This window comes from Gavia stellata, chromosome 32, assembly GCF_030936135.1.
Source record: "Gavia stellata isolate bGavSte3 chromosome 32, bGavSte3.hap2, whole genome shotgun sequence".
In the NCBI taxonomy this organism is placed as follows: Eukaryota; Metazoa; Chordata; class Aves; order Gaviiformes; family Gaviidae; genus Gavia; species Gavia stellata.
In genome coordinates, this window is record NC_082625.1 from 3,741,278 (window position 1) to 3,767,220 (window position 25,943).

General features: G+C 53.0%; 1 protein-coding gene across 1 annotated transcript in view; it reads right to left on the minus strand.

Annotated features, from left to right (window-relative positions):
* The window catches only part of FBN3 (fibrillin 3), a 112,131-nt gene that overhangs the window by 14,481 nt on the left and 71,707 nt on the right, over positions 1 to 25,943 (minus strand). The window contains exons 13-43 of the mRNA XM_059831909.1: positions 24,984 to 25,109; positions 24,390 to 24,512; positions 23,405 to 23,680; positions 22,959 to 23,012; positions 20,432 to 20,557; positions 19,925 to 20,050; positions 18,954 to 19,073; positions 18,023 to 18,160; positions 17,892 to 17,942; positions 16,515 to 16,640; positions 15,680 to 15,907; positions 15,412 to 15,537; positions 14,913 to 15,041; positions 10,220 to 10,345; positions 9,759 to 9,884; positions 9,345 to 9,467; positions 8,912 to 9,037; positions 8,644 to 8,769; positions 8,075 to 8,197; positions 7,186 to 7,308; positions 6,685 to 6,810; positions 6,134 to 6,256; positions 5,580 to 5,702; positions 4,796 to 4,957; positions 4,202 to 4,270; positions 3,772 to 3,897; positions 3,332 to 3,457; positions 2,679 to 2,828; positions 2,010 to 2,081; positions 793 to 918; positions 197 to 322 (exon numbers count right to left, since the gene is read on the minus strand). Of these exons, the coding sequence (XP_059687892.1) occupies positions 197 to 322; positions 793 to 918; positions 2,010 to 2,081; positions 2,679 to 2,828; positions 3,332 to 3,457; positions 3,772 to 3,897; positions 4,202 to 4,270; positions 4,796 to 4,957; positions 5,580 to 5,702; positions 6,134 to 6,256; positions 6,685 to 6,810; positions 7,186 to 7,308; positions 8,075 to 8,197; positions 8,644 to 8,769; positions 8,912 to 9,037; positions 9,345 to 9,467; positions 9,759 to 9,884; positions 10,220 to 10,345; positions 14,913 to 15,041; positions 15,412 to 15,537; positions 15,680 to 15,907; positions 16,515 to 16,640; positions 17,892 to 17,942; positions 18,023 to 18,160; positions 18,954 to 19,073; positions 19,925 to 20,050; positions 20,432 to 20,557; positions 22,959 to 23,012; positions 23,405 to 23,680; positions 24,390 to 24,512; positions 24,984 to 25,109 (3,951 nt within the window). The remainder of the gene's footprint in view (positions 1 to 196; positions 323 to 792; positions 919 to 2,009; positions 2,082 to 2,678; positions 2,829 to 3,331; positions 3,458 to 3,771; positions 3,898 to 4,201; positions 4,271 to 4,795; positions 4,958 to 5,579; positions 5,703 to 6,133; positions 6,257 to 6,684; positions 6,811 to 7,185; positions 7,309 to 8,074; positions 8,198 to 8,643; positions 8,770 to 8,911; positions 9,038 to 9,344; positions 9,468 to 9,758; positions 9,885 to 10,219; positions 10,346 to 14,912; positions 15,042 to 15,411; positions 15,538 to 15,679; positions 15,908 to 16,514; positions 16,641 to 17,891; positions 17,943 to 18,022; positions 18,161 to 18,953; positions 19,074 to 19,924; positions 20,051 to 20,431; positions 20,558 to 22,958; positions 23,013 to 23,404; positions 23,681 to 24,389; positions 24,513 to 24,983; positions 25,110 to 25,943) is intronic.

Sequence of the window (25,943 nt, forward strand, 5' to 3'; positions counted from 1 at the left end):
CACAGCACAGCCAGGTCATAGTCCCCAGGCTTGACAAAAGACCAGGAACCCATGCATGGGACTGCCATGTCCTTCATCCTGTCCTTCCTTGGGTCCACACAGGGTGGTCTGCAAAACCATCTGAAGAGCCTAGGCAGGGGTGTCAGCGCCTCGCACACGTGTCTCTGGAATAGGTAGCAAAGAGCTCCCATCTTACCCACGCAGGCTCCGCTAGGCGACAGCTTGTATCCGGTTGAGCATTCGCACCTGTAACTGCCCGGGATGTTGATGCAGTCGGCGTTGCGCTGGCAGAGGTTCTCCCCACTGCTGCACTCATCGATGTCTGTGGGAGGAGAGCAATGCAAACCTGGACTGTGCAGAGTGCCGAGCGCTCACCAGGCACCATCACCCTGGTAGGGCTGGCGTGGCTCAGTGGAGTCAACTGAATTTTAAGCCTTGGTTTGCTGCAATCAGGGTCAACTTTCAACCTTTTTCTGTTGCTTTGCAATAAAATAATGAATTTTAGTTACAACTCAAAACTTTGAAACACTCGTATTTGCAAACTTTTTCTAAAAAAACCCCAAAAACAGAGGAAGGGAAAACCAGGCAGGAACATGAATGAAAATCAGCAATTTTTGTCCAACCATTGATGTGGAAAATGAAGATTTCAAGAAGGCTGAGAACATGTAGACTGTCCTTGTCTGATGACAGTCCTCACCCTGGTCCCCCTGAGGTGGGGAGATGCTGGTGCCACGCTGAGAACCCCCACCCTCCTGGGCACCCTCGGCAGCGTTGCCCTGGCTGCCCCGTTACCTTCGCAGATGAGCAGGATGTTGTTGTAGCTGAATCCAATGGGACACTCGCACCTGAAGCTGCCAATTTGGTTGATGCAGACACCGTTGGTGCAGATAGCAGGGATCTCACTGCACTCATCAATATCTGCACACAGACAACACCTCTTAGCATCCTGGGAAGGCAGCAGGGAGGAAAGCATCCCCCATAGCTGGGTGACTGCTGCCCTAGTTCATTCTAAAAAGATTAGCAGGAAAGGGCCACCAGACAAACAGTGGAGCAACTCTTGGAGGATTGATGCTGGATCCTGCAGATCATGCCAGGCTAGGACTGCTCTGCAGATGCCTGGGTACACAACAGAGCCACACAAGACTCCAAGTCGTAGGAGCCACAGGATTGCTGGCAGAGCCTGCACAGCACATATTGGGAGGGTTCATACCCAGGACATCCACCTTGTTTCCTCCCAGCGTGTCTCTGCAGCAACATGGACACTTGCTCAGGCTCTGGGACAGGCTGCAAATGGGAAGTCCAGGGGGCCACTGAAATACTGAGATGGCTCCAGGGTCCCTGATTCTGTTGCTGTGCCCAGCACGGTCCACCACCAGCCCTGCAGCCGTGCACTGATACCCCCCGTTGCACTTTCTTCCTGGGAGCAGAAGATGAACTCACCTCCCTCCTCTTCAGTCCCCTGGCTGGCACTGCCAAGGCCAGGTGAAGCAATGAATAACTAATCTGTTTGTCTCACAGACTACCAACGAGTCCATCTTTCAAGACTGCAAAACATCTGTAGACGGCCCACAAATCCCAGGACTTTCAACAGCTCCTCTGGCTTTCCATCTACCAAAACACAAATCTGAAACCTTGGCTCCCAGCGGTGCCGTGCTGCTGCAGGGCTGGTGCTGCTGGCAGAGTGAGCGTCAGGGCTATCACAGGGCTAGTTCTACCTGGCCACTGGCCGCTGGCTGTGGTCACTGGCCACCTGTCTCTCCACGTGGGACAGAAACCAAGGCACGATTGCAAATGTGGGGAGGTCCAAGCAGCCCAGACCCTCAGGACATAGGCTTGAAGGCTTGGCCAGCTGCTTGCAGCCCTGTCTCCACCTCTTTTCCTTGTCTCTCCTCTGCTCAGGGCTTAATTTACTAAGGGAGGGGAAGGGAACAAGCCCACAAACACCATGGGAAGAAAGCAGAGGGGCGGAGAGCAGACCTGGCTCTGCAAGGCATAGGGGCTCTACTCACCGATCGGCTTTCCTGTGTGGATGTCGATGATAAACCCGGGGGCCTGGTTCCCACACAGGATCTGGTACTCGGCTGGAAGAGGAACACCAAGGTCATGGCCATGCCCGGCAGGCAGAGTGGGGTGCAGTGAGCGACCAGAGGGATGAGGGACAACTATGGCTGGAGTGAGTGGAGAGGGGGTCTGACAGGCAGGAGGGGATCTGCACAGTGCTCGGCCAGGAGTCACAGGGGCCGGCACATGGGGAACCCCAAGAACACGCATGGCACCAGGCAAAGGGCTTACACACGCATGTACTGCAGGGCACATACACACACAATAAAAGGCATGCACACACACGGCATCTGTGTGCCTCGCATGCAGGTACAGACTCACTCCTCCACGCAGTGCACGGCCAGCACTCCCCACTGCAACGCTGCTACCCACGCCCAGCCTGCCCAGGCAGCCCACACATCATCTCCTCTCCGCAGGTACTGTCCCAGTCCCCTGTGTCCTTCTAGTGGGATGTGTGGCCCCACAGCGCTCCGCAACAGGCACCGCCTGCCAGACATGATGCTCTCCCTTCTCCCCCTCTATTTTGTTAGTGCCTGTGCCTCAAAGTGCATGGAATCGCTGGAAAAGCGAGGGGGCAGCCACGGTATCAAGATGCCCTTCCAGAAAGGTTGACTTACGGCTGGCTGGTGTGGGGCAGGGCTCACACGGCTTGTTCCAGGCCTTGCCAATGTTGTAGGAGCAGCAGCACATCTTCTTGGTCATGTTGAAGGAGAGCTCGTTCTCACACGTGTCGTTGTAGTTGCGATAGCACACGCTCTTCCTCATGTCTGCAAAGGCAGCCCAGACAGCGTCTCGTGCCAGCCCCAGGAATGGGTGTTGGCAGCCCCAGGGCACTCATTGCTGGGAATATGCCACCCTGTCCTGTCCTTGTGCTCAGGGACTGCAGGTGACACACAGGGCAGCCCAGAAAAGTCGCTGCAGTGATGGGCTGAAGCCCTGTTCCAGTGAGGGCGTTGGGTCCTGCCCCACAGCAGGCAGTGGCAATGCTCTGCTGGGCGTCTCACCGCCCCGTGCCAGCCGCTATCCCTATAACTGCTGGCAGGGCAAGCATCAGCCCCTCTGGCACGGGCAATGTGCATGGCGTAGGGGCAGGGATGGGGTGAGGCACTGGTGAACTCAGGCGTCCCGAGTCCCAGCCCCTGCTCCCAGCACTTCTGCTCCGTCCACTCGGCCACGTTACCCACACCGTGCTGCCCACAGCACAACCCAGAGGTCGCGCACAGGCAGGGCACGGCCAGACCCCTTCCCACAGATTCGGACCATGCCATACCCATGCAGTTATTTCCTCCGTTGACTTGCATGTACTCAGGGGGGCACACACAGGTGTAGTTGCCGAGGGTGTTGTAGCAGGTCCCAGGGCCACAGATCCCAATGTGAGCAGAGCACTCATCAATATCTGCCGAATAAAGGGGATTGGAGGTCAAAGCACTGGGCACAGGTAGAGAAGGGCCTGACATGGGGTTGGGGGTAGGCTTGGCACAAGGTATGGATGTGCCTGGCACAGGGACCAGGCTGGCCTGGCACTGGGAAAGGGAACAGGGTTTGTGATGAGGATGGGAAGTCTGGAAGAGAAAGGGGAAGGGATTCTGCCATCCAATCCTAGGGCAGCCCAGATACACGCACAACTCTGTTGCACACACACACGCATGCACACACGTGTGCCATACACACCAGGCACAGAGACAAGCACAGGCAACGTGGCGCAGCTACCTTCACAGATGCGTGTGTCCTCATTGAGGTAGTAGCCAAGGGGGCACTCACACTGGAAGCTGCCAAAAGTGTTCACACAGTTGCCACCCTGGCAGAGGCCCGGCAGCTCCTGGCACTCGTCGATATCTGAGGAGGAAGAGCAGCCAGGAGGTGTTCACTGCCTGCCAGACCAGCCCAGGCAGTGCCTTCACCCCGGGATCCCCGGCGAGTTCATCCCACCACCTCCAGCCCTTGCTGGTGCCCGAGCGGCTCGGCCAGGTGGCCGGAGCATATCCAAGAAAAGCAGATGCTTGCTGTTTATCATTCAGTGGTCAGGGGCTCGGTGGGCACCCAGCCAGCCCAGTGCCACAGCAGAGAGTGCCCATACGGGACTGGGATCCACCAGCACCCAAGCCCCTGGCGAGGCGGCATGGGGGCCAGGTTGGCTTACCTTCCAGGATGACAGTGATGGGGTTGGGCCGGAACCCTTCTCCTCCAGGGCACAAGGTCTTGTACTCGGCTGTGGAAAAAGTCAGTCAGGGGATCCTGAGCTGAGTGGGCTCCCATGAAACAGGAGAGGTAGGGAAAATCAGCAGAAACCCAGGAGAAATAGGCCATGAGGATGGTGACAGTGGTCCAGGTGGAGCATTCTGACTCCCATCGCATGCCAAGGCAACTTAGGTGCTCTGCCTCTGCCTGCCCACCCTTGAATGGTGTTATTCCACATCCACTGCCCTCTCCCAGCCCACTGGTCTAGGAACGAAGGATCCCAACCTGGACCCCCCAGGCACAACCATCCTGGTCTCCCCCCACCCCACTTCACCCCTCCCCTGCCCTGGTCCACCTGTCTAGCCCTGCACCGACACAACAGGGTTGCCTTCCTTTCCTTCAGCTTTCCATGCTCCATCATGATGACAGCATGTCCTGGACCCAGGACCCCCAGCCTGAGTTGAGAAGCCATAGGGAAGCGGCCCTGTCTCTTCTCTGCTCTACGCTGCCCATCTGGCCCATGCTCAAGTTCACCCCAGACATTTTCCCAACTCACTCGTGTTGGCTGGAGGACAAAGCTCGCAGGGGTTGCCCCATGCACGACCCAGCGAACAGCAGCAGGATGCCCGAGTGACCCCAACTCCAATTTCTGCGCTGCAGGAGATTCCCCCATCTCCTCGATCCTGGGTGTCCAGGAAGCAGTTCCCAACACGGGTATCTGTACAAAGACAGTAGTGGGTGAGCAAAGCCACTCCTGTAAAGACTTGAGTGCACAGGAGGAATGAATGGCACTATTTCCCCAAGAAGCAGGGAGAGGGATAAGGCCCCAGTCCTGTCCCAGATGTCTGCAGTCAGCTAGCTGTGTGGTAGTAAACCACATCCAGACTGTCCTTGCAGCTCATGACTTTGGGAACCCTTCAAGAATAAAGTGTGCCCAGCTTGTCTGGTAGAAGCCGCACTATATCATACAGAGGTCACAGCATGGTGGCCTGTCTTCAGTATGGCTAGGGAGCATGACCCAAATAACACTATCAGTAACCCAGGGCCTTTCAAGAAACAAACACTTAAGAGTAGCTCCAGAGCTGCCCAGGAATAACATTGCTTCAACCAGGAGAACACCCACACTGGTGACACAAGGTGGGCCAGGCTTATCAGGAGGTAGGTACTCTTCTGCTGCTGCAGGGTTAAGCCCATCATGGACAGCCAGGTATTTCGCAAGGCGGATCGTGGTCAGCCACCCCAGTCTCTGGTAGTGGCCAGCTCCAGCTATATGGTACCAACAAGAAGGACCACCAAGGTCTTGGATGGAAGGTGTACTCTCCACACAGGTCCGCACTCACCCACACAGCCCACACCAGTGGGGTTCAGCTCGAAGTCCTGTGGACAGTTGCACAGGTAGCTGCCAGGGGTGTTGACACACAGGCCATTGATACAGTTCACAGGGTCTGCACATTCATTGATGTCTGAAAAGATGGAAAGATGAAGATTGAAAAGAAAGATGATGACTGCTACAGAAACCACAGCCCCAGCCCTAAGCTCTGCATGGTGCATTCAGGGTGTATCCCCATGACCATGGTGTTTCTAAGGCTCTTCATGTGATGGTAGGCAAAGCCCTACTAGAAACAGACCTTGCCTTGTTCTACCTCACACCACCCTGCCCAGAGTCAGAAGAAAGGAGCAGAGCCACACCGAGCTTTCCCTCCTATCCATTGAAGGCCCGCCTTCCAGCAGCATCGAGGCCTTGCCAAGAGCAAAGACACATCACCATATCACCCAGGGACGCTTAGCTGGCTTTAGGCTGCTAGTGCCACTCCCTGTCATGGTTGGGGCAAGCTCATACCAGCAGAATACAGAGCAGTGATCTTCATCCAACAGCCCCGTGGAAGTCCTATACCTGTGCAGTTGCCTCCACTCCTGTCCAGTTCATAGCCATCATCACAGGCGCAGCGGAACATCCCAGGCAGGTTCTGGCATGTCCCAAAGACACAGATATTCTGGAAGGTGCATTCGTCGATGTCTGAAAAACAGGGAGAGCTGGGTACTCAGGATCTTGCGGAGTGAGGGCCAGGACAGGCCTCTCCTGCTCCTATCTCAAAGCAGAGCCACAGCCCAGCTGTGGGTAACCCATCTCAGGATGGTTCTAGTACCACGGGATACCATCTCCTGATTGAGCAGGACGAGGCATGCTGTGTGTATGCCCTCTCCCCTCACCCCTGTTTTGGTGATGGCCCACATCTTGCATGGATCCTTGGCTTAGCCCAGCCTCTCTGCAGGCTGGGGACCAACTCCTGTAAGTGGAAGAGCTGGCACCTCAGGAACCTTGAACCACCAGGTGATGGTGGGTCTTGCTTAGTAATGGATCAGTTGGTGACAGTGCAGTGGAGAGATCAAGGCCAGAAAGGAGGTGGACACTGGATCTTCTGGAGTAGCAGTCTGGGCCCTTACCCTGGCAAGCCTTGCTGTCCTCTGTGGGATTGAAGCCCATCTCGCACTCGCAGCGGTAACCCCCAGGTGCATTGAGACACTGTCCATTCTCACACAGGTTCACATTGTCCGCACACTCGTCCACATCTAGAGAGAGTCAAGCATGAGACTGACATGGTGTCCACCCAAAGACGGGAGCTTCCCTCAACTTGCCCAGGAAATTCCTACAAGCTTGTTCCCACCCCTCTGCTGGGAGGCTGCGAGGAGGGGGCTGCAATACTTCTCATTGCCTTGATCCTCCCCAAACACCTGCTGAGAAGAAGGTGGATCTCTGCTGAAGGTATCTGAGCAGGTTGTGGTGCAGGGCAGGCTGCAGTGGCTTTTGGGGGACATCTGGTTGGGGACCCCCAGATACAGGCAGCCAGCTGCTGAGCCAGGCTGGTGGTTAAGAGGGGGTGACTCCATGTCCCAGCAGGACGCCCAAGCCACGTTCCCACTGCCGGTTGAGTCTATGGGCCTCACCTGAGCAGGAGAAGCCATCCCCGTTGAAGCCTTCTCGGCAGGCACAGCGGTAGGAGCCTGGTGTGTTGACGCAGTTGGCATTCAGGTTGCACTTGTGCTCCTCAGTTGCACACTCGTCCAGATCTGGGCAGGGAGAACACCCTTGTCAGTGTTTTGCCTCTGGCCTTTCCTCTAAGCCTGGGCAGCTAGTGTAGGGCCCAGGGGGGCAGGCAAATGGCCCAGGAGACTGCAGCCTCCGGGTGCTTGCAGCACTCACGAGGCTCCAGCACATCTCTGTGGGCCTCTATGGCCATGAGATGCTCCCTGGCAGTGCTGACACAGAAAATATGGCAGTGAGACACTTTCACACACACATACCCACATTCCCAGTACCGTCCCCGGTCCAGACACACGTATCCATACACATACCCTTACATTCCTTCATACACACCACACACATGCCAGTAAGTCCCTGCAGTCCCATACACACACCAACACATCCCTACACACCTCCCACACCTGTGTATCCCTGCACACATACCACACCACGCCCCAACACATCACCACACAGCCACATTGCCAACCTGACGATAACATTCATCCACACTCATCCCAATATCATGCCCACACACTCCACATCCCACAAATACATGCCCTCGCTCCCACATTCATGGCTTCACAGACATGGTTGCAGAGCCTGACAGTGTGACACCCGTACACCCACACCTACAGTGTCCCTCTGTCACACACCCACATCTCTCCACCCTTCCACAAATCCTCTCAGGGCTCCTGCCATGGGCTCCTGGGGCTCAAGAGCATTTTAAGTGCAGGTGTCAGCTCGGCCCAGCCTTCCCAGGTGCCCACAGAGCATCTGGACACACGAACATCCTCTCCTGGGATGAGAACTCACCGTTGCACTTCAGCCCATCTCCAAGCCAGCCTGTGCGACACTTGCATTTGAAGCTCCCGGGCACGTTGATGCAGGAGGCGTGCATGTCGCAGTTGTGAGCCCCGATCTCACATTCGTCAATGTCTGCAGGAAGGAAGGAGATCAGAGCTGACACAGCTCAGCTCCCCCAGGAGAGGAGGGGGCAGCCGGGTACAGTCCTGCTAACGGGTCTGGGTACCAATGGCTCCTGGGAGTCTGAACCCCAGGGGATGGGAACAAGGTGCTTTGGGGAACAGGCTGCTTGGAGTTGTACACTTCAGCTGAAGAGCTGATCTGTGCTCACCCCTGGAAGATGAAGACAAAAGGAAGGGCAGGCCCCTGCCTTGGCTATAAACTAGGAAAGCATCAATTCCTGCTGCAGCCTGCCTTCCTGGCAAGCTCTGCCTGCCCAGGAGGGGCTCCCAGCACACACCACTAGTTGTCCACAGCATCCCCCAGCACAGGGATGGTGTTCTCTCCACGGCAGCTGCAGGAGGTGTTTGTGAGGGCTCCCACCAGCACCCCTAGCTCCAGGTCTGGTGAGTTCCCACCTGTGCAGCCTGTGGTTCCCTTCTTGACAAAGTAGCCCAGCTGGCAGTGACAGATGAAGGAGCCCTTCGTGTTTTCACACTCGCCGTGCAGGCAGATGTTAGGGTTGAGATCACATTCATTCACATCTGCAGGAGAAAAAGGACTTGCTTGGAACACCACAAGAGCCATGACGTGACTCAGGAGCAACCCTCCATATCCCTTCCTCTGTCCACCAGCAGCCTTGTGATGCCGTGCTGGCACGTGCCCAGGGCACAGCCTTATCCTCACCAATACAGGTCTTCATGTCCAGGGATGCCATAAAGCCATCGAAGCAGAGGCAGCGGTACTCGCCAGGGATGTTAGTGCACTGCCCACCATCACAGATGTCTGGATTATCCTCACATTCATCAATATCTAGAGAGAGGAGACCAAGTAAAGTGCCAAAGTAAAGACCTTAGAGCCAATGAAAGGGTATTGTGGGAGCAGGAGGGAGTCACAGGAGGGGCTTTGCTCCAGATCACATAGTTACAGGACTCTGGAGCCTGGGATGAAGGGCTGGACATTGCAGTGCAAAGCAAAAACATCTGTCCAGGGAAATCACCTCTCTGGAAGTCACTTAAAAATGAGACCGCCCTCACCCCGAAGCCAACACCATGGCTGACTGGCAATGGACACAGAGGTCCCTGGGGCAGCACCTATGAAAGCCAAGCTGACTGCTCACCTGCACATGATCTCTTGTCTGGCATCAACGCATAGCCTTCACTGCAGCTGCATTCATAGCTGCCCTCTGAGTTGGAGCAGTGTGTGTCACAGCCGCCGTTGGTTATGGTGCACTCATCAATGTCTGGGGGAGAAGGGGGAGGTCAGGCAGCTGCTTGTGCTGCGGGCTGGGGTACATGCCTCGCAGCAGAGCTGCTCAGACACAGTGCCAGTAACACAGACAAGGTGGGAGAGCTGCTGAAGAGGAAACAAAGCTCCCCCAGCCAGAAGAAAGCACCTCTTGCCTTCTCAACCAGAAGGTTCCCCCCTGCCTTACCCTCAGACACCCCACTGAGCATTAGAGGTATGAGACCAGGAGGGTTCTGGTTGCGTACTGGGGTCTTGGCACAGCTATTTGGCAAAGGAGAGCACTCACCAACACAGCCCTGCCTGTCCAGTGTGGCCTGGAAGCCCGAATCACACGCGCACTGGTAGGTACCAATGACGTTGACGCAGCGTCCGTTGCGACACAGGTTGTCACTGAGGGAGCATTCGTTGATATCTGCGGTGGGAAGAACAGTTTGAGCAGCCAGCCATGCTGATGCCACGCTGAGCGTCATTTGGTACCCATCCCTGGGTACCCCCCACCTACTGCTGTCTCCAAACTGAATTTGTCATTGCCTCATTGGTCAGTCTTCAGTGAACAGCAGGTAGAAAAACAGACACCATAAATGCAATGAAACCCTGGGAGTGACCTCGGTCCCTCCTGGTTGAGTGTGTTCTACCCACGTATGGGATTGGAAGGAGAGATTCACATACCCAGCATGAGATCCAAGTCTCCCAGTATCATTACCCTTGAACAGGCTCTGGTCACAACATAGCTTTCCATCGCCTCACCTATGCAAGTGTTCCCTTCAGAAGTCAGCTCATGTCCAGGGGGGCAGATGCATTCAAAGCTGCCATCTGTGTTCATGCAGATCCCACCTCGGCACAGCAGTGGATCCCGCTCACACTCATTGATATCTGCAGAGAATGACATGAAATGTGGTGGGTTGTCCCCTTCAGCTGGGTTTTCCAGATGACGGGGTGGAGCTGGTGCTTTGCACTGCAGTCCCATCACCAGAGATAGATCCCAAAACAGAGGGACATCACAAAATTAACAGGGCAGCGAATCCAGGGCTTGGGTGAGCCCAGTGGACTTATGGTTGGAGTAGGCATTTTGGGAAATCGCACCTCTTGCCTTGACCTCAGTAGAACATAAAGTGTAACATCAGGAGGAAAGAAGTTATTAGCTTTGGGCAGATTGGACAGCAAGGACTAGAAGGATAGTTCCCAGCTCGCATCCCACCTATCTTAGTACATTTTCACAAGTCCCATCAGCAGAGGGAGAGTTCCTCAGAAAATGTGTAGTTGTGTCTGATAGAAGACTAACAGACAGGCTTTCTTGGTAACAGCCTTTAGAGTAGTTCCAGTATCACACACAGGGCTAGGAAATAGTCTGTACATTCTGAAAAAAAAAAAAAATCACATATGGACAAAGGGATTGAATTTACTAGGAACTGGAGAAATTCCTGAAATAGATTAAACTGCTGTGAGAGAGATGTGATCCAGCCAAAGATGAAACCAGGCTGCTGGCATTAAAAATAAAATGTATTAAAAAATAAAAAGGGATAGAAAATTTTATAAATGCCAGAGTAAAAAAGCCAAGCAAGGGAAACTACTGGAATGGTGCACTGGTGATGACTGGAAACAAAAACCAACAGGAGGAGGAGATGAACACTGCAAGTATCAAACCTGAGAAGCCTTGTTATCGATTCATTATCCATGGCCGCTGGAGAAAGATCTTCGTGATCGACTCTGACACTGTATAGGTAACAGTCTTTGTGACACTTGTGGTGTTTCACAGTGCAAGTTGTGCTCCTTGGAAGGGCAAGTGCTGGATGAATCTGACCCTCTAACTTTGGAAACAGGAATCTGAGAATGAGGTTCTCTGTTTTGGTCCCAGAATAGATTCAAAAGAGTTTGCATTTTTGGATGCCCCTAGCATTAACTCAAGATGTCCTCCACTGACAGTAAATGAGCAAAAAAAAGGGAAGCCTCGCTGGAACTGCTCAGAGGATTCATCTGTCCACAGCTGTGCTCAGAGAAATGTGCATTCAGACTGCAAAGCCATTGGGTGTAACATAAATGAACTGAGGGAGCTAAAAAAATGCCCCAAGAACCCCTTAGTGACAGCAGGCAAAGGGAGTGATGTCAGATATATTTAAAGAACCCATTTTCTTCTCATATGTTTATTTTTCTGATTCCAACCTTGCAATTAAGAATGGAATCTTTCACCTTGCTCGAATAAAACACTCTGTTGAGATTTTCAGCTTATCTACAGCTAAAGTGGTCCGGAATACATCTGACAATGGGGGTGATGGGCTGCTGTCAAACAGTCCCACAGGACCCATGCCTCCGGTTATCCGTGGTGGGAGACTGTTCCTAAAGAACTGCAGGATGCAGGTTCAGTGCTGGTGGTGTTTATTGCCAGGGGCTGGCAAGAATTCCTCCCTTGTGAGGCTGAAGCCAAGTTCTTTTGCCAAACACAGGCGGGAGGAAGTTAATCCTTGACCACGGGAAATGCCATAGTGTCACAGCACCCTTTGGGGTGAAATGACTCAATTCCCTGTCACCGAGAAAAAAAGGCTAAGGTGGCATTGTGCAGATAATAGCAAGCATTGCAAAGAAAAGAACAATTAAACCAAACAGCCTTATACAAAGATATCAGAAATCTCATTACTGAAAGAAGCTAGCAGGCCATCAGTGGGGACTGTGACATTCTCAGTATCTCAGAAATGAAGGAGGAGAAGGAGGAAGATGATGATCAGTGTGAGCTGTGGTAACCCATACTACAAATTGTATGGAAAAGACAGAAAACCACGCCAGTGGCAGGGCGGTGATATATTTTTAAAGAAGCCAGAGAATCAAATATGAAAAATAAATAAGTGGTATTGGATCATGCCACGGATTGACGTGGTTTGAAAGTCCAAGCCAAAGCAGAAAGAGCAGAATATTAAGACTAGGTCAGTCAGACAAGTTAGTCTGGCTAGACAGACGAGAAGAGGAACGTGGTATGCCAGGAATTAGAGGACAGCAACAGTCTGGCTGACTTGTTGGAGACGAACTGAGGTACTGAGGTCATTGATGGGATTTTTTTAAGCTGCAAACAAGAATTATTAAATTGAAAACAGATGAGAATCTAACAGAATAAAAACAAGCATTGGCCAGATGGGAGGAGCTGTAAAGAATTATCTGAGGATACAGGACGATTAAATGGGCAGGTGAAAGGGAGCCCTTACAATTATAACTGGAAATAGAGTGGGGTAGAGGAATGCAGATGGTCTACCAGAACTTCTCATGAAGGACTTGATCCAGGCAAGTGTTCGGGGAACTGGACAGAGGCCTGATTAATGGTTGAGGCTGGTATGAAATTGCTGCAGATCCCAAGGCAAGGTGCAGCAACAGCAACGGTTGATTAGATATCACATATAAGTGAGACCAGTTTGAGAGTCATTTTAGAAAAGATTCAGTGGAAAGCAGCCCAAGAAAAATTGGATGAATCAGCAAGATTCAGAGCTAGAAGAGACACAAGCTATCAAATGGTGAACCTCTTGCTGAGCAAGGTGTATCTCCATGTTCTCATGCCAGTGGAGGCATTTGATTTATGGCTGTAGGATGTGCAATGGCACATGGCTGTAGGATGTGCAATGAAAGCAGGAGGCCAAGCAGTGCTATAAAGACTAAAGCTTAATATGTCTCCTAATATAGGAGTGGAAATAATAGGTCTACTAATCTCAGCAGTGATCTAATGATGATATAACTGACAGCTGCTTGCAAGGAACATATGTTGTCTAGAAAAGGGACCAAGCTACATGTAACTGGATTAAAATGACTGATGTGGTATGCGAGACATGATTTAGGGCAGGTAGATGAACGAAGTTAAGAAGATAACTGTGGTGGCATGGCTAGGGTACCACACAAAAAGATCTACAAGTTGAGAAACATTCTGCAACGGTGTTTGAAAATACATGGTTTAATGTAAGGGTTGAACATACGATATTAATAATGTCTGGAGATGGGTGTATGTTTAGAGTGTGGATATGTAAATAATCAGCGGCAGAATAAATAATAGATGGGTAACACAAGGCTGAAAAGAAGTAGAAGGAGATAAGACGTCACACAAAGGAAACAGCCAAGTGTGTATGAGAATTGGAGCTCACAGCCATTGAGCTCAAGCTGCTGGCCTGGCAGAGCTCCACTGTTTACTAGCCAATCCCCAGTGTAAAGGTTGCCGTCTCCCTACATAGCAAGAATGAAAATACCAAGCATGGATCCTGAACCAGCTCAGTGGCAATGCCAGGCTCAAGCTCCAGCTGCTGGTGGCTGAAACAAGAGGAAAAGTTAGTGGCCAAGGTTTGGTGCAGGGGAAGGTCCAAGTGAAGGAAGAGTACACAATGAAGAAGAATGAACATTATACAAGTACATGAACAAGTACCAGATGAAAAAGGAAATACAAGGCCTTAGCCTTATGTAAAAAAGGAAGGCAACATTGCACTACGATTGCAGGGAAATGCCCTTTGGGTATAGCAAGCAGGAAAGGGATGGGAAAGAACTTGAGAAAAGCTGGTTGGTGGCCCCATGGGCTCCCAGCGTGGCTCCCCTGTGGGCTCCCACAGCTGAGGCAATGGTGGCCAGGAGGTGGCAGGGTAGGACCAACGATGTCCCTTGAGTGTCATGGCAAGAAAAGCTCCCCTAGGCCTGGCACTATACCCAGAGCCCTCCCTGATGCTGGCCTGGGCTGCCAGTCTCCTTCCCCAGATCATGGGGCACCACCAACCCAGGTGCTGGGCACAGGCTCTGGCCTCTGGCCCAGCAGGTCTTCATAAATAGAGGTCTCTGAGGCAAGGCTCCCAGTTTTGGCCCCAAGTCTGGCAACATTTTCATGGTCTGTCCTTGCTCTGGATGGTACAGAGCCCTGGGGCACTGCTAGCAGAGACAGCACGGGGCCCCTCACTGATGGACTGTTGGCCCACGTAAGGCACAGCATCCACGCGGGAGGCAGAGGCTACAGCTCTTTTTGCCCTCCTTCTCTGGAGGGGTCCGGGGCTCAAGTCAAGCCTTGCTGGGGACATGACCTCCAGCCCGTGCTGTGTCTCATGAACCCCTGACTTCACTTCGCATACGCTTTGCTGTCCTCCCAGGGTTACATCTATGGTGCTCTCAGCCACACACAGAGCATTGCTCGCTCTACACGTGCTGCCCTTCAGCCCAGTTCTACCTTTGCAATCAGAGCAAGGCAGAAGACTCGCTACCCTGGGGAGAGCAGAGGCTGCCAAGGCTCTCTGCAGCACAGGGACTCCCACAACTCCCCCAGACAGCAATGAAGAGATTTGGCTTAATTCCAGGGAACAGACAGACGGGTAGCCGGACAGCCAGACACACAGAGAGCAGCTTGGCATGCAGGTCTTTGTCAGATCTGGCACCAGCTACTTTCTTCCCTGTTGCAAAAGTGCAAGGGTGCTGCCCTGCCCCGGAAACAAGTCCTTACCCATGCAGTTCTTCATCATCATGAAGCCGCTCTCGTAGCCCTCGAAGCACTCACACTCGAAGCTGCCCGGCGTGTTGACACAGGTGCCGTGGCCACACAGGTCTGGTGAGATGCGGCACTCATCGATGTCTGTGGGGATGAAGACCAGCTAGAGGAGGCAGGACAGACTACAAGCACCATTACCGCTGGCACTGGGCTGCCTGTACTGCACATCAAATTCAATGAACAAGGACTGGCAAGTCTGACCCAGCAGACCAAGGAACCCCTCTTCCTGAAGGGAGAGACAGCAATTAAGCTTTCTCTCTGGTGCAGGACTGATCCTTCATCCCATGAGGAGGAGGAGCATTCTGCTCATGGTCCTGCCCTCGGTTTCTCAGTATGTCCCTAAGATAACTGCCATGACTCCTCTGGGTACCACCATCATGCTAAGCATCCCACAAGGGAGGCAAGGCAGCAAGCTGGGCAAGAATGGTACGCAGCAGGGCTACTCTTCCCTTACCTGTGCAGTTCCTTTCCTCAGCATCCAAAGCAAAGCCATTGCCACAGAGACACCTGAAGCTGCCAATGGTGTTTCGACAGGTCCCATGAGTGCACAGGCCAGAGAAGACTTTACATTCATTCACATCTGTGCGTGAAGGTAGAAGAGCAGTGTTTCAGGGAGGGGATGTCTGCAATGAACCTAGGGTCCCAGGCAGCAGGCTCCTTGGGCTGTAGCTGAGATGGGCTGAGCACAGCCCACAATCAGCAGCTCCCCTCTTTCTTCTCACCTTTGTAGAAGGGCCTTCCTGAAAGCACATCTCCTCGGTTGGCAAAGCCAGGTCCCCTCGGGCAGATGGCCTTGTATTCACTGGAGCCGATCTTGGGACATTCTTCACAATCGATGCCCCAGGCCGAGCCCACAGAACAGCAGCACATGTCGATCCGGTACTTGCCTGGCAGCGGCTCCGTGCACTCATCTTCATCCCACTTCATGTAGCACTGTTCCACACGCACGTCTAGTGAGAGAACAGAGCTGAGCCCTTGCCTGCAGCACCGAACCTCTGGTAAAACCAGAGGTATCATTTTCTGTGACATAGTTAGCAAGGTTCCTGGAACAGCTTTGGCTGCGGCATCCTCCAAACAATGCCCAGGTATGGGCCATTTGGATGAGGCCACCTTGTCTGGGATGCTGTGAGAGATGTAATAGTATGGACATGGCCAGCCTGTGACTATTGGCAACAGGGCCAGGGAACAAACCCTCCATGGTGTAGTTAGTAGTGCAGATGACCCCTGTGAAGGGCAAAGGTTTGTCACTCTGTGCCCAGAAAGAAGCCAGGGGTTGTTTTAGGGCTGCTGGGCTGTGTCATTAACCAGTTAAGTTATCGGTTTGGCTACCCCTGAAGTCCACCCAAGGAGAACGATTGCACTACTGGCTGGACCTGAGGACATGAAGTTATGGCAGCCTCGCCTTGGTCAGGCTGCTGGGTTTGGCAGCCCCTCCAAGATATGATGTGCCATCACCCAATTCCCAAGACTGCTGCATGTGGTGGGTTGGGGGTGGTTGGATCTCTGTAGAGAGGGCTGCACAGAGGCCAGGGTCTGGGTGAGATGAGGTGTCCTTACCCACACATGTCCTAGCAGTGCCGTCAAGAGTCAGTCCTTCTGGACACTCGCACCGAAAGGAGCCAGCTGTGTTCACGCAGCGTCCGTTTGGGCAGACGCCAGGGAAGACCTCGCACTCATTCACATCTGTTGGCACAAAAGCAAGAGACAGGCATGAGAGTGGCACGTGGCCAAGCCCAGTATGGCCTTGAGGGGCTCCTGGAGGAGGTGGGAGGAGCCCAGAGCTGCCCACCAGACTAAAACTGGCAACTTGTCACAATGAAAAACATGTTCCGTGCACAGCCACAGCCATGCCCAGACACTTTTGCAAGGAGGCTGCATTACAAAGCCTTGTCAGAGACAGACAGGGAGGTCCTGTTGCACATGTCCATAGTTGGCACAGCTCTGACAGAGCGGCACCAGGACTCACAAATATGAGTACTGCTGATGGAGCAGCTAAACCTGGAAACCCATTTCCAGGCACATGAATGACAAGAAAATCATCAGCAGTAGTCAGCATGGATTGACTAAGGGGAAGTAACGCCTGATGAGCATGATAAAATTCTATGATGCAATGACCGGTCTGGTAGATGGGGGAAGAATGGTAGATATTGTCTACCTAGCCTTGAGTAAGGCCTTTGACACTGTATCCCATAAGATACTCATAGACAAGCTGTTGGTGCATGGGCTGGACGAGCAGACAGTGAGGTTGGCTGAATGGTCGGGCCTAGAGAGTGGTTTCAATGGCATAAAGTCTAGTTGGAGGCCAGCAACTAGCGGTGTACCCCAGGGGTCAATACTGGGTCTGATCCTATTTAACATCTTCATTAGTTATCTGGATGATGGGGTAAAGTGTGTCCTCAGCAAATTTGCTGATGATACAAAACTGGGAGGAGCAGCTGATACACCAGAAGGTCATGCTGCCATCCAGAGGGACCTTGGCAGGCTGGAGAAATGGGCTGCCAGGAACCTCATGCAGTTCAACGAGGAGAAGTGCAAAGTCCTGCACCTGAGGAGGATCAACCCCATGCACCCATATATGCTGGGGTCACCCAGCTGGAAAGCAGCTTGGCAGAAAAGGACCTTGGGGTCCTGGTGGACAGCAAGTTGAACATGAGTCAGCAGTGTGCCCTTGCTGCAAAGAAGGCTAATGATATCCTGGGCTGCATTAGGAGGAGTCTTGCCAGCAGGTCGAGGGAGGTGATCCTTCCCCTCTCCTCAGCACTGGTGAGGCCACACCTGGAGCTCTGTGTCCAGTTCTGGGCTCCTCAGTACGAGAGATGGACATACTGGAGAGAGTCCAACCAAGGGCCAGACTCAAAGATGCAGGATAGCAATAAATAAACAATGACCATGTTCGCAATTAAAAAAAGTCTCCTGTGTCCTGCAGTTCTTTACCTTCACATGTCACTCCCTTCATCCTAGCATATCCCCGCGGACAGGCGGTATCTGCAAGAAAGCAGAGGAATGTCAGCAAAGAAATGGGCTGCATCCTGCCTTCCTGATCTCTGTGCCAAGCAGAGCCTTACCAATCTCACAGCGCTCACAGGGGCTGCCCCACGCTGCCCCCAGTGTAGCACAGCACTCCGATTTCAGCGTGGCCCCGTTGATGTTCACCTCACAACGCCCGTCCTGGATGTTCAGCCAGCATGTCCCTTTCATGCTGTCTGTAGGGGCAAAGACAAGGCGTGAGTGAAGAACTGCTCCTTGGCAGAGGTTCCCAGCTCCATGGCAGCCAGGCTGCCACAAGAAGCAGCTGGGAGAAACTATCCCTGAGCTGCAATGCGACTATTGCTTTCTGGTGCCGCGTTATCTTTTAGGCTGTGGGACCAAGCACTTTGCAGCACGGACATGAACTGTGCTGGTCCCCAGAGCCCTGTCCCACTCCTGTGCTGTGAAGCAGCATTTCTGTGCTCTCTGATACAACTGCTATTGCATCAGCTCTGTATCCTGCCCTTTCCCTAGTCCCAGCCTGCTCCTCTTCTGGGTAGAAATAGTCCTTTCTCTCCAGCTGCCCCTGTGATGCTTTGCAAGGCCTTGACCATCTAGGAGTGGGAGTGGTACCTTCTTATCATCTTGATGAGAAGGGATCTACTTCATCTTGATGTGCCTTAAGATCAGCAGACTACAAACCCATCTGGCGAGTGAGAGCCCGCCATCCTGATGCTCTGCGGGATCCCCTGGGACCCCAGGTCTGTGCTTTGTCTTGCGGCAGCACAGTTAGGGATTTCTGTGTCTGCCGCACACTGCTCAGAGCACTGAGGTTGCGACTTTTTGGGCTCCCTGGATGCATGCGAGACGTTAATTGTTAACAACAACCAAGGAAACACTAGGTGAGAGAGAGACGCCTCAAAGGATCCCCATCCCTAAGGCAGGAGCATGGGACTTGCTTCAGACAAACAAGGGGTGCTGGTGGGCACTGCTGATATCAGAGCTGTCTGTAGAAGGCCACATCCTTACCCACGCAGATGGTGCCACTGGGGTCCAGCTTGCTGCCTGGGGAGCACTCGCAAGCAAAGGAGCCAGCATTGTTCCTGCAGACACCGTTCACACAAGGGTTAGAGGTGCACTCATTGATATCTGCGGGAAGAAAGGGACTGTCACTGTAGTGAGTGCCATGGGACCCTGTTTTCTGGGCCAGAGACTCTGGGAGATGAGAAGCAAAGAACATGAAGAAGGGAGTTTTTCAACTGTTCAGAGGATCACCAGTTCAGGCCATAGGAGCCCTGTGTGTACAACTCAGGTATGCACCATCTCGAAGCGGGTGGGCACAGACAGCAGACACCATGAAATTAGTGAGCTGCTTCAGGATTGAGGGAATGGATGGATTGAGGCTGGTTGGTGGATCTACTGGGGAATGACGGCCTTGCTCAGGGCTGCTCCTGGCTGAGATGGGAGCAGCCACAGTGCTGAATAAGGCCTTCATGTGCCTTTCTGAACCAGATGTGAGGCTACACAGCATCTGCCATTTTTCACCATCTTTACAGAAAAGCAGGTTTTTTTCTCTGAACAGACATTTACGTGCAAAGTGCCAGTTCTCAAATGTTTGAGGACTTTGTGGTCAGGAAACAATTTCCCCCACTCCAAACTGTAAGCTTTCAATCAAATCCCCTAAACTTGCAATTTTGGTCAGGTTTTAGCTAAAAGTTTGGGGCCCCAGAGGAAATTGTTCTGGTTTTCAGTCACTGAAAAGCCCAGATGTTCTGGGTTTGGATGTCCACTATTTTGAATGAAGTGTGAAATTTCCCCCTAGGAAAAAAAAACAAAGCCACAAACCCAAAGCCTGGACCTGCTCCAGTTCAAACCACTGCGGTCAAAAGGGAACCAAAGACATGTTAGACCTTGAGCTCCCTTTTAGGCAGGACCTCAAGCCATAGTTCACTCTCTACTTCTTGTGAAGATGTTCTCCGTTGCCTTCAGAGTCACCTTACCTTCACAGGTATCTGTCTCCGTCCTGAAGACAAAGCCCTTGGGGCAGGTGCAGGTGTAGCTGCCAGGTGTGTTGCGGCACAGTCCATTGTCACACAGCAAACGATTGACAGTGCATTCGTCAACATCTGTGGGCAGAGAGAAGGGGTTTCTGAGCTACAACACCAGCGTCCACTCTTCTACTTTGCCAGCCCTACAGAGCTCTGGCAGCCTGAGAGGCACAGAAATGCAGTACCGTCCTCAAAGCAATACAATGTGCAATGTTTAAGTCACATATGTGTGATTTCTTGTGTAGTACCTTGTGCTCTTCCATGTGGGCAAGGTAGCCCTGAGTGGGGACAGTGCTCGAGGGCATCAGCTGCTGTATCACCTCGGGCTCATGCAGCTGTATCATGGAGGTCTGCATCTGGCTCCCAGCCTCATTAGCTGAGTGCATGCCACCCTCTCCCCACCAGCACCGAGCTCCTGGTTCCCGATGCCACACCGAGCCTGGGCTGCCCTCAACTCACCCACACAGTTCTTGCCCGTGGGATCTGATTCGTAGCCCAGGTTGCAGATACAGCGGTAGCTCCCACGCAGGTTCTCGCACATGCCGTTGGGGCAGATGTCTGGGTTGAGGGCACATTCGTTGATGTCTGCACAGAGAAAGAAGTCAAATTAGATGGGCCCTGGCAAACGCAAATATAGAAAACTTCCAGCCCCTAGTTCTTCATTGCTCCTTGGTGTCAAAAGCCAGCTGGGGCACCCCTCTGCAGAAATCTCTCCTTGCTGTCCTACCTACCCTCCTGGTTTGACCCAGTAGGCCCTGGGGAGCCTTGTTCCTCTCCTTCTGGTGCTGTGGAGCTGGGCATCTTTGTCCCGGTGATACACAGCTGATCTAGCACAGGGTTCTGAGCTCAGGAGGAGAGAACTGGATAAGGGGTTGAGATAAGCCCAGACTCAGTTCCATACCAAGGGCTCTCAGGTCCTTCTGTTACGTTCCTGAGTCTCCTTACAGCATCTCTATCCCAGGTACTCAGGTCAGACCATTTAATTAACCCTCCTACTGGAAAAGGCGGGAGGAAGAAGCTGTTTGTAAGGTGTTGTGAGGAGGATGCTGGGGCCAACTGGGGTAAGGGCAGAGCACGATAGACAACCTGCCTGTGCATACACAGCCCTACCACGGGGGACCATTGCTGGGGGCAGACCAGGGCAAGGAGTACTCAGATACGTTGGAGAGCATGCTGTGGGCAGCTGGGCTGGCAGAGGGTCATGTCCATGGCTAGATGGTCACAGCAAAGCCCTTCCACTGGCAAAGTCCCTGTATCTCCTAGCCCAGCCACAGTCCCCAAGCTGAGAGCGTGCACAGACTCCTTGACCACACAGCTGCCAGGCTGGAAGAAGTCTTAATCAGGCCAAAATAAATTTCCTTTCCCTACTGCTGACATAAAGAACTGTCTGAAAGCAGCTTGGGCAGCCTGGGAAGAGAGGAATGAGGACCTGTGGCCTCTGCCTGGTTCCTGGCCCTGGAGAACAAGTGGTGGTGGTGGGGCAGGGACAGAGGGGAGTGTTATGTTTGGGTGAGGGCAGGGCCTGGGACCGGGGCCAAGCACTGCAGGATGTCAAAACCTCAGCTTCAAAGACTTGCAAAGTGCCTTGGACAAATCTGCCTCAAACCAAGAGATTTTTGGACAGTTCTGCAGCAATGTGCAGTGGGTCCCACAGCCCCTGCTACCCATGCGCATGGTGGTTGGGTCAAGTCTGCAGGACATCTGGCAGGGAGAGCCGTGGGCATCTCTGCCATCCCCCACCTCCTGCCTGCCCCCCCCCGTCAACAGCGCCAAGCGCCCAGCGCGTGTGGACAGTAACCCAGAAGGGTGGCATCCAGGTGGGCAGCACCTCTTCCTCTGCATCAGCACCATCTCACTGCCTTTGTGGCACAAAGCTCTGGTGCCCAGGCGAAGAGATTTTACCCTGGTAAGAACCAGCCTCCCCACAGAACAGGGCAGGTTTGTGTTTGTAGAGCAGTGTCCTCACAGTGCCGTAGTGCCAGATGGCAAGCAGCCCAGGCCAGGGCTTCCCAGACACTGCTGGCCTTTGTCTCCATGCAGTCGGAGATCAGTTACATCCCCAGGGAAATGCAACCCTGGAGAGCGCCGAGTGCATATAGTCCTGGCTGCGGGCAGCGACGGGCTGACCAGAGCATGTCTGACGTTAGCTTCTTGCTAGAAAGCATCTTATCGTTAGCCTGAGACTGACTTCGGCCAAGACACGGTGCCCTGGAAGGAAGCCCAAGAAGCCACCAGGGTTTTGCCTCTGGCTCATTCCCATTTGGAAAGTTTTGAAAGGCCGTAGCTATCTGGCTGCTTTGTGCTCTTCCTGCTGATCCAAGCACTGCCCAGGGCTGGCAGTGCAGCCGCCTGCCCGACCTCTTGCACAGCTGCTTAATTCAAAGCAGTCCCTTGGCAACACATCCCCACACGCGCTTATCACCTCCCTCTCCCTGCGAGACTGTGAACCATCCTCTCCCGTGACCAAGGAGCTGGAGGGCAGAGGGAAACAAGCAAAAGGATGCAATTGGTCACACTCTTCATTCCCATCAAAGCGGGGAGTAAAGCCAAACTCTGTGTGTGCAGCCCCAGAAATGTAGCTCCCACAGGGTGCCAGGAATCAACCACTTAATTCAATACACAGTCCTCAGGGATGCTTGCTCAACGGTAACTCGTGGTGCTTTAGGGAGGAGAAAAACCACATAGCACCCCTCTCCCTGCTGTGCCCAAGCTCATGTCCCACCCACAGACACTCACTAACACATGCGTGCACTTACACCCACCCAGGCTATGCGAGCTATCCTGCGCTTACTCACAAACAGCTCTCGCATACACGGGCGTAACGTGCTAACTCTCCAGCACACCCTCCGCAGCGCCAAGTCTCTCATGGCACGCGCTCCCACAGTCACACAGATGCACGCACGCTCCCTTAAAAGCAGCTGAAAGAAAGAGGTGAGAGGGACATTACATGTGCCTGTCTAGGATACGGTACATGGGATGCACGTACCTCTGCCATCAGCTGTTATTCCAATGCCGCTGCTGCAGAGTGCCTGGAATTCAGCTGTGTAGAAAGCACAACAGAGACGTTAGCTTTTCTAGGCAGTTCATGCACAGGGACGTTAATTCTGGGTAGCATTGGATTTATTGTTTCTTTGTTAGAATGTCATCTGTGGGCTTCCAAGCAGTGTCTGTTTATACTTATGCAATGTGTATTTTAGAGCTGATACTCGCAGTTAGTAGTCCCACACTGTGAGAACTCCTGCAATGAGATCAGCATCAGATTCGTGGATCCGACCTAAGTTTGTTGACTGCATGGCATCCATTTCCCTCTGCCCATGGCCTTCCCGTGTCACTGCCAAGCTGCCTAGGCCATCTCAGGGACCTGTCAGGGACCCAGAATGTCTCTGAGCACCTTCCTGACTTTTTGCAAACTCAGATGGAAGAGGAGCTCACCAGAGTTTTTGGCCGGACAGGGTTGGCAGGGCTCTCCGAAGCCATGGTCTGGGTTAGCACAGCAGCACTCAGACTTGGTGACGGCTCCCGGAAAGGGACGGGCACATGTGCCCTTTTTAATGCCTCCGTAGCAGGTGCTGCGCATGTGGGTGTCCACGCAGACTCGTCCGTCCACCCCGATAGCCAGGCCCCCGAGGCACTCGCAGCGGAAGGAGCCCTCTGTGTTAATGCACCAGCCATTCATACAGATTCCCGGTGTCTCGCACTCGTCGATGTCTGAAAGAGGAAGCACAAAATGGCTGTTACCTACACACAGGCAGGACACACAAACGGGGGCTTTGGACTATTTTGCAAGGAGACTAGGAGACTAAGAGGGAGCCAGAGGTGCAGTTTAGAGCATCACATCCCCCGCATGCGCTGCTGGCTGTCCTCGATGGTTCAAGGGAAGGGACAGGGATCTGGGCTTCTTCAGTCTCCTGAGCCCCAGCCCCTGCTCAGCACAGCAGGGTCTGGTCTCTGCTCTGCCAATGGGGCAGTGGCCCAGAGAATTCACCCCGTGACACAGCAGCATATCGAAGAAATGCTATGTTCTCCTCTTCTTCCTTTCTCCACTCTGCCTTTGCATCCTAAACGTCCTGGCTTTGGGACACACCAACCCTAGTGGAACATGCTGTAGAGGCTGGGGAAGCTGTGGAGATGACTGCTGCCAGGTCACATTGGCCATACAGAGCTTCACAGCCCTGCTTAACCTCCTTCAGAAAGAGGATTTAAGCTCCTATTTGTGCTGAAGCAGTGAAGGCACAAGAACATTTTCCCTTGTACCCATTCTGCTGAGAGGGGGTAATTTCTGGCGGCAAAACAGGAGATGCCTGGCAACAGCCTTGGCTTTTCTCAGCTCCCCTTGGCCTCAGATACATCACAAGTCCCCAGGAGCGTGGACGGCAGACTGAGAAAGTGCAGAGACCAAGCTTGGGGACCTACGCACCGACACAGTACCGCCCATTGGGAGCCAGCACAAAACCGGGCTTGCAGATACATTTGAAGCTGCCATCCTCATTGATACACATCCCGTTGAGGCACATGTTGGTCGTGGCACATTCATCATGATCTGGGGAGAACAAACAGAAAACATGAGCTGAGCCTGAGAGCTGCAGCAGGACTCTCCTGTGCTCAAAAATGCTCCGTCCTCCATCTCGTGGTCGAAGTGCTTCTTGTGGCAGTGGGTGCTAATTCTCAAGGCAGAGTTCCCACTGCTTCTGGTGAGAGCTGTTCTGCTGCGTCCCTGCTGCTCTCGCTACCCTGGTCAGCTGGTGCAGCTCTCAGGACTCGGACACTGGCTGCTGGAGAATGTCCTGCTTCCAGATCCAGCCCTGCTCATGCTCCTGGACCCCAAAACCTACAGAAGTACTCCAGGAGGGCTAGCACCCTTCTAGAAACACCTTCCTATTTCAGTCCTCTCATTTTAAGGTGCACTCTGCCCTAGAGATGAAGGGAGTACAGCACAGGTTAAAGTAACCCAGGGAGGACATAGTCTCAGCTCAGTCCCAACCTCCCCAAGGCACATCAAGAAATAGCTTACCGACACAGTTCTTGCCATCAGGGGTGATTTCAAAGCCAGCGTTGCAGATACACTGGAAGCTGCCATCAGTGTTAACGCAGCGGCCATTCCTACACATCACTCCATTCATGATGCACTCATCGATATCTGGCAGGGAATTAAACATAAGGAAGTAGCAGCAGGTGGAGCGAGAAGCAGTTCCAGCTTAATACGCTCCACGAGAAAGCCAGGCAAGTGCTCTCATACACTCAGGGCATGCCCTGCTCCAGGATCACACTCTTCCCCTCTGTACCAACTGCAGGAGATGGAAAAGATGTGGGAAAAGCTTTCTGCATGCTCTGGAAGCATCACTACATTTGTAGGGTTACAGCTCTGGGATATCAGGCCCTCCATGATGTCTTGGTCAGCCTCCTGCCCCAGGACCCTCTTTGCAACTGAAATTACCCTAGGGCTGTTCGAGTCTGTAGTAGGCAGCAAAAGCCCTCAGACCAACAGCCACAGACTCAGGCCTGCTACTAAGTGCCACAGAGACCACTAAGTGGTCCCTGTGCATCAAGAACATGATGTCCACTTGCTCTGGGAGGGAGGGCACTGAATGTTTCTGGGTGAAGATGAAAGGAAGAGGACTATCTCAGGTAGGAGGTTATTGCTGACCCTTTATCAAGAGCTGGGGAAGACAGGATGGGCTATTCTATAAGCAAATTATAGGAAGCCAATAGTCTGGCTCCAGCAGCAATGGACAATCCAGACACTTTGTAGACTTCTCCTAACGTGGAGAAATTAGCTTGAGAGCGGCCTGGCAGAAAAGGATCTGAATCACAGATGAAATGGGGTGGCCCTGCACAGAAAGAAACCTCCTTTTGGGCTGTATCAACAGAAGAGCTGTGTGTAAGCCACCTGGGACAGTTTCTTGTCATGACAGCTAAAGAGGTCACAGCTGAAGAATGACATCCAATTTTGGCACCGCGCATTAGAAAAGAT